A 13,185-nucleotide genomic window follows, 5' to 3' on the forward strand; every position below is an offset into this window, starting at 1 on the left:
TTGGCCTTGTGAATCTCACACCTTTATAAATAACCATCTACCTTCACAAATCCCACAGTTATTTCAGTACCTTCTGACCAAAACATACCACTGAGTCATAATTAAAAAGCCTGTCTTTTTCACCACAAGATGCAGAAAGAATCTCAAGTTTTACCAAGTACAACACATTTAACACAAATCGAAACAAACCGAGAGCTGCCCCATGAAAGAATGGTAACACAATAACATTACTTAAAATTATCCCAACTTTCATATGCATAAGATAGGCACACGCATGTTTTACCTGAAGGTGACCATATTCATTATGGGAGTAGACCTCATCCCCAGTGTGTGCACTGAAAACAGAATGAAGACATGCAGATGGTTTGGGGTCTTGCTTAAATTGCTGAACCTAAAGATGAATTAAAGGCAAAATATTAAAAAAAAAGTCAGTAATTTCAAGTGTTTTTCACAATCAGAGATTCACGATGTAACTCAAGTATTTCAAAATTTCTTAATTTGACCACTATATAAAACTTAAAAACAAAGAATTCTTGAAACTTATGAGAAGCTATTTCATCCATACTAAAAGTATATATATACTTCATACAAATATTCAACCCATCTATATAATCACACATAGGTAGAACAGTACTCCAGATTAAAATTACTTTTTATTCATGCACACTGTAACTGGACCACAGAATGAGCCTCTATGATACAAAATCTCTTACAATGGAGATGGAATGCAGTAAGACAAAAGAATAATACAAGAGGTTAAAAGCAAAGGGGTGAAATAAGAACTGCAGTGGTTTTAAAGTAGTTTGGATTCCTTTTTCATTGCAAAATACAACGTCTGCTATGAATGAAGGTAATGAAAGATGATCCTTCTCTGTAACTCCCTCAAGTCAAGCTATGCTTTTCAACAAACTGTTTTTGAATTTTCTAACCATCATTGTGAGTACAAGTCCATGTTTCACAATATTTTCAACACTGTCTTCCATCCTCATGGGATATTCTTTTCCACCAACACATCATACATGGCATATAGGATGGGCCCCAAAAGCACAAAAGTTACTATGGTTTTGTGGCATTAGCATGTCTAGTCCATGCACCTTAAGTCATACTCCTAAGCTCATTAGTAATAGGATATAATGTTTGCAATTTTTATCACAAGCAGCAGCAGCATCTATTCAAGTAACACTGGAACATTTGGGCATGTATAATTCTACTATTAAAAAATAATTCTGTAGCATAAAAGAAACGTACTCCTTCTACTTGAGGCCAGCACAGAATCTCTCAGAATAAAGTCCAGTTTGACTTTTGTCTGTCAGGTACCTGAGATTGCTTATTGTAGGTAGAGAGAAACATTTATACTACCAGTGACTACCAGCATGTCAGCAATGGGGTACTGTGTTAATTTAATGCTCATCACTCATATGTGCACTGATTGGCCTTAAAAGTAACCAGAGAAAAATAATAGTTCAAATGTAAAAAGATCAATTTAGGTCAAGATTATTTTAAGTGAGAAGACTACAAAGAAAGAGACTGAGACAACTGATAAAAAATACCATGTCAGCATAAATACAACTTACAATACACCTAATTTGCCTATTGTTATTATTACTTCTGATATTGCATGTCTATGGAATTCATGTCTCCGTTTGCATGCTTAGAAGTAATGGAAGAAATATGGTAACATGAGAATGATTTTAAATACAGTTAAAAGTCAGTGACATGAAACTTACATGGAATACAGATCTTTAACTATTTGTAGGATTACTGCTAACCATTATACAAAATTATTTCCCACATCTAAATTTTTATAAGATGAAGCCCTGAATATTAAAGAATAATCCAATTATGATCAAAAGATGATTATCAACTCTGTGATAATGTCAGTAAATTACCCTGTTTTCTTACTCATTTTGGATTGCTGCCTTTCTGAATTTAGATAATTGGGTCAAAGAATACTTAGAAGTGGCTGCTAAAAAAACCAAGCAAAATAATAAAAACAATCACCTAGATAAGGAGAACAATTACAAACGCAATAACCAAGTTAACAGTAAAAAAAACTCTCCAGCCTTAGCTAAAAGAAAATTTACTTCTTGCCATTTAAGCATTAAAAAGACATCAAAAAAATCACCTATTACTAATGGTCTAATGTTTAAATAGGATAAATAACTGCAAAAGGAACCCAAAGAAGTTTCAAGTATGCCCTGCAGTTTAGTTTCCATAATGCTCATGTCTTTTATACCCTAAAACAATGCTGTGACCTGACAATAATGAAGCAGCTGTTCTTAGCTGGGCCACACAGTTATACCGCAATCCTCCTTTGAATTTTATCTGTATTAAGAAGTTAGTTTCCACAGTTAAATTAATCCCTTAGAATTAAGTGAGTGCTCGTGTCCACAGCACAGTGTTTTACCTTATCAGCCTGACGCATGTAGCAGTAGAGAATTCCCCTCATACACTTTATAGCAGAATGCTCCAGTTCATGAGTCCTTCCCTTGTCATCATCAATACGCCTGGGTAAGAGAGATAATTCATAAAACAAATTGGAAATGCATTAGAGGGGAAAAAAGAAAAAAGGGACACGGTGCTTTGGAATATTAAGTATTTAACTAACACTGCTGTAGAGCGGTGCCCACAGTGATATCAACATATTTATAGCCCTACCCATCCTTCCTTACTACAAAAAGGATGTATATTTTTTAGTTTATGTAACAACTTGCACAAACATTTCTACTTCAAAATTCAAAAAGGAAAAAAATCACCAACAAACCAAGACTGCCCAACCTCTCTACCTAACAAGGTCACTACTATTTTGCAACTATAAAGTTCTCAGTATTCAAAGATTCATTCTCTTCTTAGTACCCAGATTGTTGCTACCTGTAATAAGTCTGCTTCTGCTCTGAACACTCCTACTACATTAAAAAGAGTAGTATTCCTTGAATACCATTTGTCACAATAACCTTAAGTTTCAAGAGCCCACATTAATTCCTCTGTTTCAGAACACTTGTACCAACAAAATTATATGAAAATATGTTTGTTTAGCAAAAGTAAAGTGACATTTTTTTAGCTTAGTAGCTACATAAGTATTTTTATTGAGAGTTGGAAACACATGTCTGTGGGTTTACAAAACTATTTTTGATGTAGCTTTGTCCTTTAAAACATTTCCAGGGTACTGCATAACAGAATGTAACACAGACAGAGATGTGACTTCAGAAGTTATTCACCTGTAAGCAAGGGCTAAAGCCCAGGCACACGCAGCACAGTAAAGACTGTCATGTATTTTTGCCTTCTGGTTATCCCCACATGTCTTTGTAGGAAACAGACCTGTGGTTGGGCTTTGATGAAGCAGCAATGTTGATTTAACTGGAAAAATGAAAAACAAAAAAAATTTTATTAACAGCACCTATGTTTCTTCCAGTTTCTACACAGATTTTTCAGGAATAAATCAAGATCTGAACAACCTGTTAGAGCACACACAACATAAAACAGAAAAGAAAGAAAGGTAAGGAAGGCATGAAGAGAGACACAAAAAAATGTTTAACATGCTGGGGTTACAGTCAATATGTATCTTTCCACAAAAAAAAAAAAATAATCAGTATTATAGATATTTATATGGCTCTGTTTCAGCACAACCCACTCTGCACCACCAGTAATTACCCTTTTATGAAGAGTTAAAAAAAAAAAAAAGGGCTATAGCATGTCAACGGCCAACATTTCCAGGGTACTGCATAACAGAATGTAACACAGACAGAGATGTGACTTCAGAAGTTATTCACCTGTAAGCAAGGGCTAAAGCCCAGGCACACGCAGCACAGTAAAGACTGTCATGTATTTTTGCCTTCTGGTTATCCCCACATGTCTTTGTAGGAAACAGACCTGTGGTTGGGCTTTGATGAAGCAGCAATGTTGATTTAACTGGAAAAATGAAAAACAAAAAAAATTTTATTAACAGCACCTATGTTTCTTCCAGTTTCTACACAGATTTTTCAGGAATAAATCAAGATCTGAACAACCTGTTAGAGCACACACAACATAAAACAGAAAAGAAAGAAAGGTAAGGAAGGCATGAAGAGAGACACAAAAAAATGTTTAACATGCTGGGGTTACAGTCAATATGTATCTTTCCACAAAAAAAAAAAATAATCAGTATTATAGATATTTATATGGCTCTGTTTCAGCACAACCCACTCTGCACCACCAGTAATTACCCTTTTATGAAGAATTAAAAAAAAAAAAAAAAGGGCTATAGTATGTCAACTGCCCCCCACCAAATAATTTAAATAGTTCAACTCTGCAAGACTGTACACTCATAAAAATCAAAGTTTTAACTCAGGCCAGATGATTAGATCACTATGTTTAAAAAAGGAAAGAAAACTAGAGTTATTTAACTCAGTATCTTGACATAAAAATAGAGTTAGACAGGAATTTTCAAGTTGTCAGAATCTATTCTACCATTTAACAAATGCAGATGATAGTTTTGAATACTACTTACAAGTCATGATTTTTCAAGCAATATATGAAATATTCAAATAAATGCATTATATGATCACAATAAACTTCTGAGGGATTGTAATGAGAGAACCTTTCATTTTTCAAAAAATAAAATTCTTTATTAAAGGACTGCAGATACTATTTTTAAGATGAAGCTAATTACTATAATAACCACAGCTGTAGATATTTCAGTAACTTACACTGAAAATCTTTCAATATAGGAACAATTTCAACTTACCAATTCTGTAGTAATGATCTAATTTATCCCACAGACTTTCCCCTTCTGGTTTTGGAAGATTAATACTTTTAAGTGGCTCATAAATTGAACCTAAAGAAAAAAAATCAAGATCAGAATAACCAGTTAGTTTTATTATTCTACTATAGCTAAAAATTACTGTAATATGATTTTTGTATGTTTGTTATATAAAAGCACAATATCTTGAATTTCAATTAAAACAACTAAGTTGTAATTTCTATAATCTCAGAGATTTGTATACACATTTTTTCTACAGTACCTATTCACATAGACAAGACCCCCATCTGGATCTCCAGTGCCTTGCAGATACTGAGTTACAGCAAATGCTACATAAACATACAATTTAATTACTGAAGACAGCCTATTAAATGTTAAGAATTTTCTAGGAACACTAAGTATGCTACAGACAGAATTCCTAAAGATATGTAGCAAAACAGAAGGAAGAGGGAACAAAGCAGCCCACATTTAACTATTAATTCCCTACCTGCCTTCTAAAATGGTGAACAGGTACACAACTAATTAATGTCTTACCTGTGCTAACCTCATTTTCACAGACCACAGTAAGCCTAGCTTTAACAACCTATCCAGTAAATAAAGCCTATAAATTACCTATAGTCCAGAGAAATACAATGCTATCAAATCCACATCTTTCGTCTCAGTGTCTCACATATTGACTACTTCCCTATTTGCACCTGAAAAGTCCATTTTCCTGATAGCTGAAATGAGCTACCTATGAGAAAACCAAGGCTTCTTAAAAATTACTGGGGTAAACTACTTTCAACTTCTCATTTAAAAGTAACATACTCTCTCCTTCCATAAATCACTTTGGCTTTATTCAGTGTTCTGGACGGCATGATCTCCCACAGAGCCATTTGATAACAGGAAGAATGAGAATTTCCCCTTTCTGGACTGCATGGTGTTCTTCTGAAAAGCTCAGAGAAATTAACTGCCAGGGAAGCCCAGCCAGCCAAGCAGCTCTGGCAGGATACAGCAGAGTGCTCCTATTCAAGTTGCTTCTTTTGCACTCCCAGCACATATCCAAGCATTAGACAGGCAATTGTCAATATCCTGGATTCTCATCCAAACGAAATGAATGTGTGTGGAGTGGCAACAGAAGCTTCATTAATTAATTTCCCTGGTGTGGAGATTGGAAAATGTTCCTTACCCCTCAGGAACTCAACCCCATCCCCAAAATAAGCATTTTTTTTGTTTTGCAACTGTAGTAGTTTAGAACAAAAAACCCAGCCCTCCTTAAGCAGATTCCTGTGGGTCTGTTGTGCATGGACTCTGCTGATGTTTACCAACACCTCTGAGGTTCCTCTACAGCCTTTCCTTTCCTGACTGGGAGAGGTTCAGTTACAAACAACTCATGTATGTGGGGAAAGGGCCCGAGAGGGATGTGCAGAGAGCCCATACTTGAGTTGCCTAAAAAAGCAAAGCTAGAAGAAAAACAGTAGTTCAGGAATGGAAAACAGAACTTATATCACACCTTTTGTATCTCCTGCTTAAAAATCAACATTCTGAACCAATTTAAATCATTTTTTCAAAGCAATTTTATATTTCTACTTCTTTTTGTCTAGGAATCCCTGTCCATAAGAAGATTCATAATTTATATTGCTGTACTATCAATTAAGTTATCTTGCAAAAGCGCATAATACAGTGACTGGCAGTAATTTTAATTTTGTATAGTGATTCAGTCAAAGTAGGACAGTACATGCATGGAGAAAAATCTGCCCTAAGTCACCTGCTGCATTAAAAGTAGCGAATCTATGAGAAATATTCACTTACTAGATTTTCAAAGGCAAAATAAAGACTCTTACTCTTAGATTTGTTAACTGTATTAACTCATACATAGTATACTGTCCTTTGTGTGTGAAAGAGATTCAAAATGTCTACTTCTTCCAGACTGTTAACACCCAGTGCTGCACCATGAAAAACAGTTGAGTATTCACAGGCAGACACACTTACAGACAAGTCAAATGCTTAAAAAATAAACTTGTTCTAATTTACATACTTACCAGACAATCTGTGACCCTCTGTGGCCAACAGAGAAACAAAATAAAGTTATCATAAACAAAAAGCATATTCTATTTCAGAGCATTCAAAGATTTCAACTTTGAGCAGAAAGATGACTGAACAGAATGAGCATGAAAATGTCAAAGCATCACTATCTACAAATTATATTATTTTACATATTTGAAACTTTACTAGCAGAAATAAATGGAAACAACCAGATAAGACTGTTATGAAACAAAAAAGTAAATTCTATTCAAAGTTCAAGAAAATTAACCAAAATTAAGGTTTTATGCCTTGAAAGTATTCCTTACAATTACTCCTACTATGAGTAGGAGAACTTGTTTAAAGGAATACTCAACATCAAAGTTTTCCACATACTCTTCATTAATGTCTCATTAGCATCTATATAGTTTATGTTTTGCTTGGGTGACCACAGCATTCTGCTAAACAGATCCTGTGGTAAATTATGGTTTCTTAGTGTCACAATATAATCAAAAACAAGAAATAAGACAGACATGAAGCTAGCTGCTCCCACCCTGTGCTTTAGTAGTGAGAGTATAAGCCAGTGGAAGCTATTTTTAGGATAGCTAAAAAAAGCCTATATATACTCTTTTCCAAAATTGATTTAATAACACATTTCACAAGAAAAAAAAACTGCCATAGGAAACTATTTTCAATTACATACTTCAAACAGGACTGCAACACTTAAATGTAAAAGAATGACATATGCAAACACTATCCTTGAGTTCTCAGTCTGTACATTATCATTCAGAAAACAGAGAATGAGGACACTAACTTTAAATACTATTTTCCATAAATATCTCATTTCATTGTCACCAGTGTTTTACTTTAGGTAAATAAGTAGATATGCTAGGAAGGAATATAAAAAATATCTTATTTAATATTTTTCCAGCTGTATACCAGTGTAACACCCTATATAAAATTTAAATAGGGTAGTTCAGATTTTCTTCCACAAAGAATGAAGTATGCCCATTACTTCCTTACATCAGAATTGGATTGCTGCAATTCAGTAACTCCTAAAAAATGACTAAAAAACCACAGATCGAAAATCAAAGTGTTGCTTCCTGCATTGGTATATGTAATGTGTGATTTGAAACCCCTCAAAACCTTGAGTTGGACCCAAGTCCAATTAAATCTGTGTTTGTCTTCAGATATTGCACTGTACATTATATTCACATTTTGCATTTCATTTCCTACCACTTACAGGTTCTAGAGAATATGATTTCACCATTCTTCAAGCTGAAGAATTACTAAGAAGGATAGTAATTTCCTTTCTAAGTATTACTGAACAGGAAGAAATCTGAAACAGCCCAATAGCTGGTAACAGACACATCAATTGCTAGTGTAGCACTAAAGTAATTAACAGACAAGGTATTTCTGTCTTAGCTAAGACACGGAAATAATAAGAAAGCGATATCCAGCAGAGGAAACTCAAATGTACAATTCCAGGAAAAAACTTGCAAGTTAACTATCAGAATACAAAAGTGAAGAAAACTGAGGGAATTTCTCTGAGGTAAGCTATTAGTACTGTAAATACTTTTGTATATAAAACCTCTGGAGGCTGAGAATATTATGTCAACCTTGTGTTAGAGTACTTTCCCATCCACTTCATTTTTATTCCAGTTACACTTGAGATTAGCATTAATTGCCCTTCAGGGATGAGCTGTAAACTGCCTAGATATTTAGATTTAGAAGCTATGGCCAACATTTTGAAACCCCGCTCCTAAATTCTATCTACAGCAGCTTTGCACACCCACACATCCTTGAAGGTGGCAACAACTGGAGAAACTAAAGAAAAACAAGTATCACAATGGAATTCTAGATCTAATGTTTGCATAAAGATTTGCATATTTCATCATGGATTGATTATGCACATTTTGCAAAGTGCATATTTTTTAAAAAACAACCAACCACACACCTCCCCAGTGTTTAATAACAAACAAATGGAAACAACATGGGAAGAATTTTATTTCCAGCACTTTATCAAAAGAAAAAAATGATTACCCACATAATTAAAACAGCGGGACAAAACAACAACAAAAAACCCCTGAAAATACCAGAATTCTTCCTAGATTTGATAAGAATAAAAACTGACTACAGTCCTTTAATGTAACACTAGTTCTTGGATGTAATCCAATACTTGAGACTTAAACGAGTTCTGGATCTCAGATCACAGTAACTTTCAGTCCCAGTATTAGTATGGACAATAACATCTTCACATTACAGAAGTCGTTAAGACCAAAGAGAATTTTATTTCTGCACACAGCAAAGTCTTAAGAAATTATATCACATGAACATATCCTCTCAACATCATATTTCCTTTCCCTCAAGACTTCTGCAATCTCTCTTGAGCTCAGACTTAATACAGCACTAGAAGAAACACTGTTGGATACAATAAAGTTTAATTTGATAGTTGTCTGCTATAAACTGCATCTGCTGTTTAAGTTCAAACACACATAGTTGAGCAAGGTGGTATTAGAAAATTATTTCCAGAAGCCCTTCCACTAGAAGTAAAATTAATTTCTCACACATGTAAACATCTGAACTTTAAACCCATGAACTTAACATGTACCAACTATGCTGTTGCTGGTGGGCATTTTTAATCACTGCAAACAGAAGGAAACTATGATCTCATATCTGACCCTGCTTTGAGCAAGAGGCTAGAATAGATGACCTCCTCCTAACATCCCTTTCAAACTCAACTGTTCTACAATTCAGTGAAAACATGATAAGGAAACTCCAGGATAGGGGCTAAGGGAGGAATAAGAAAAAGGTATTAAGGTATTCCTCTACCTGAGTAAACATCAGTAGTGAACACAAGGTGCAATATGTTACCTAGGTTGAGTGATGATAACACATGTAAAAATAGTTTGATTTAAATGGTTTCAAAGGGACAAAAATTTTCAAGTATCATTTGTCAAGAAACATCATGTGTTAGATTGTGCATGTAAACAATTAGAAATTACTGGAAAAGGAAGAATATGTAAAACTTATTCTGTCCTTTCTCTATTTCCTAATAATCTGAAGTGATTTCTCTCTAAAGTATGAGACTGAAATTCCTGATTTCAGGATTTACAGTAACTAACAACACACAGAAGTTACTGAATACCAGAAATAAAACACAGACCATCACACTAAAACACAGGTGCTTGACATAACCAAAACATACCAAAATGCCAAAGTCTGCCACACAAGCCTTGCAATGCAAAAAGGTCAGAATACTCCAGGCAGTCACTGACATTTAACTGCAAACTCAATCCAACAGCTCTTAGAACTACTACAATTTTGCATTAGAAAACCAGAAACCTCAAGTATTAATAGAATAATTAGGAAAGAGCAATTTTTTTATTATAGTATCAACACTTCACATGTCCTCTGTCATTAAGATAGGCAAAACAGCAATGCCACAGGCAGGTCAGGGTAGTTCAAGTGGCTCCACTGTGGCAAGACACAGCAGAAACCCCCTCACCAAGTTACTCTCACCAGCACTTGTACTGCTTCTGCATTTCAACACAGACTAAACAAGAAGCCTACACAGTTTTCCCCAGATGAGCTAGCTTCACATATGGGCACATTTGTTCCAGTCAAACTCTTTCCAAAATATATTGAGCCAAATGGGTCTTGCCAACTTCATAGATTCTAGCTTCTGCTGTACCTAGAGAGAAGCTGTGCCTGAGGACTTTATTTTGCTTCCACTTAATTTCCAGAAGCCAAGCTTTGGAACAACGACTGACTTAAAGTAAATTTTACTTTTTTTTCTCTAAACCAGTCATGTTGGGTTTTTTTTAGGAGTTAACTCTAAACACTATTCTTAGTGCATCTTTCACATGATCATCATCTTAAAAGGGAAATTTCAGTTCAGAGATTGTTACACTGTGAAATACTTACAAAAACAAAACCAAACAAAATGGGAAGATCTGAACAACAGATTTCAACCTAAGTAAATTCCAATTTTCAGAAATTTTCACTGAAAGAGCTCGAATTTCTATGTTCTACTGTATAGTGCTAAGAAGCTGCTAGCACAAAACACTGCATGAAACACGAAACACATAATTACTTTTTATTGAGCTAAACAGTCACAAACAAAAACAAAACACAGAACTGCACACTTACCAAATTTTAAAAAAGCATGCGTAGAGGAGGTTCTGTCATCATCCAAATTGGCCATTTCAAATTGGTGCAGCTAATCACAAACGTCTCAGGCTAAGCTACAGTAATTTTCAAAACTGTTTAGTAAATGTTAAAGGCAATCAGCATTAAATTAAGTGAAAGCAATGTTAGTGGAGTTATTAACATGACAGTGCACAGCACAAAGGGTTGCAAAATTTCATTACATTTTATGTTTCCCTCTTCTATGCTAAAAATAGGCTTTATTTTCTTTTACATCTATAAAACTAATCTGAGTAAAATGACACAGCCAAAGTCCATCTTTTGGACATTAGACAGTAGCTTTGTTATTCAATAGGAAATTTGCTACTAACATCAAAAGGTGCTGAATAAAATCTATTTTATTTATTTCAAATCAAATAAAAATACCAATTTAGCTAGTTTATACAAAAGTGTTAAGTAATAGTGAGCATGGGGAGCTAAAATTCTGCTTATGCACAGTACTGCTTTTACCCCATGTGGAATTTACATTAGAATGTTTCTTGCAGTCACATATATCGCTTATGGCACTGAATAGCTCAGTTATTTGAAGTAGAACATACTCCAGTTTGGGATGTAAAATAAGAAAATTCTGTTTGTAACTTGTTTGGACAAGTTTTTTCAAATCTTTCAGCATATTTTTTTTAAGTAACCAAAATTTCACAAGTTGCAGATTGACCAACTACAATAATCTGCCCTTAACTGTTAATTATCACAGTAGCAACAAATGGAATGGCATTTTATCGCTCAAGGAAGGGAAAGAAAAAATTCTCACTATAATTTGGTTTTACTGGCAAAAATGTATTTTGTAATTCTATATACATAAACACGAAGCTATAGATTATACCTCCTACATGACAGGGTCTTACGTCATACTTTGCTGTTGGCTACAAAACATTAATCACTCAAGCATTTCATGCACATCTGACTACACTCCATGTTTACAGTATCCTACTCAAAGCACCATACTAAAAAACAAAGAAAATAATCAGTACCCTTTGTAAAGTGGGACTATCAAGCAGAGATTTAAACTGATTCACAACAGTACGGAGGGAGTTCCTGCCACTGTCAATGACTGTACCAACCCTGTCTCTTTCTCACAGTGCCAGAAAGGACATATACCTCTTAAGTTATACAAATTTCAACACACTTCCAAAGATGGAGTAAATTTCAAAAACAAGAACATTATTTTCTAGTTTAGATAAAAATGTTATCTGAAAGATTATATATAAAATTTGATTCTCAAATCAACTCATTTGTCAAACAAGCATTTCAACTAAAATTATCTTTATTCCTTGAGTAAATAAATGTATTCAGTTACTATATAAATGACAACACCTCTATGAACAGGAAATGAAGTGAACTACAAACACATTTGTCATTGCCACAGAAGATATTTTCTAATACACTTAACAAAAAAAGGGGAAGGCAGGAGCAGTTAAGAAAAACTCAAGCATTTTAAATTATCCAAATGCCTTCTGCACTCACAGGGCCCGAGTCTGCATGGGAATCCCCAAGAAGTCAGCCTGCTGCCTAGAGACCCAGAATCCACCTACTCCCCAGGTTCCAGACTGCACTTTGGGGAGCTCTACAGATACATTTGTAATTCGATTGCCAGATAACCATATAACCATAACTGGCCACCAAGTAACCACTCACTTACTAGACAGTCTTAATCAAGGTGTTTTGCAAACGAATACTATACATAAGTAGAATTTTTAAAGCCATATGAATCAGAGCAGTCATTTATCAATTAATTATCTTTCTGAGAGGCCTCATAAAGCCATTTTCTTTCCACGCTGACTGATTAGTCATTACCACAAGCCAAATCAATAGAATATGCAAATAAGGAAACAACGACTGAGTTTTACAAGCATGTATAACCTATAAATAAGGGATCACTTGGAAAAGTACTTCCATTAGAACACGAATAACTAAAGCCCTACTAAGACTGGATTTTCTTAAAAAAAAAATAATCGGGTTTTTGAACTTTGGAAATTCAAGCCAACTTGGTAAATATCATCCTTTCATTTAGGCCAGAATGCACCTGCCACGCCGTCCGACTTCAGAACAAGAAACGCTCACAGTAAAAAGAACCAAACAACTCAACTATCCAAGGGAAACGTGGCAACCTGCGGTACCTCTGTGTAAGTGCCCGCAGCTTCTCAGAGCCGCAGGCACCAACCCCGCCCGCAGCGGCCCCGCGCCCGGGAGCCCGTGCCCGCGCGGGGTCCGCGCGCAAGGACCGTTGGGGAGCGCCC

General features: G+C 35.0%; 2 protein-coding genes across 3 annotated transcripts in view; one reads left to right on the forward strand and one right to left on the reverse strand.

Moving 5' to 3' along the window:
- PHKB (phosphorylase kinase, beta) overlaps positions 1–11,007 on the reverse strand; it is a 62,920-nt gene extending 51,913 nt beyond the window's left edge. For both annotated transcript variants that reach the window (XM_009997457.1, XM_009997458.1), the window contains exons 1-5: positions 10,892–11,007; positions 4,724–4,813; positions 3,771–3,909; positions 2,408–2,507; positions 284–391 (exon numbers count right to left, since the gene is read on the reverse strand). In XM_009997457.1, coding sequence (XP_009995759.1) covers positions 284–391; positions 2,408–2,507; positions 3,771–3,909; positions 4,724–4,813; positions 10,892–10,946 — 492 coding nt within the window. In that variant the 5' untranslated portion in view covers positions 10,947–11,007. The remainder of the gene's footprint in view (positions 1–283; positions 392–2,407; positions 2,508–3,770; positions 3,910–4,723; positions 4,814–10,891) is intronic.
- A 1,958-nt stretch (positions 11,008–12,965) lies between these two features.
- The window catches only part of ITFG1 (integrin alpha FG-GAP repeat containing 1), a 67,181-nt gene continuing 66,961 nt past the window's right edge, over positions 12,966–13,185 (forward strand). Inside the window, 1 exon segment of the mRNA XM_009997479.1 lies at positions 12,966–13,071. Within this exon segment, the coding sequence (XP_009995781.1) occupies positions 12,966–13,071 (106 nt within the window).

This window comes from Chaetura pelagica, unplaced genomic scaffold (assembly GCF_000747805.2).
Source record: "Chaetura pelagica isolate M959 unplaced genomic scaffold, ChaPel_1.0 scaffold425, whole genome shotgun sequence".
Lineage (NCBI taxonomy): Eukaryota > Metazoa > Chordata > Aves > Apodiformes > Apodidae > Chaetura > Chaetura pelagica.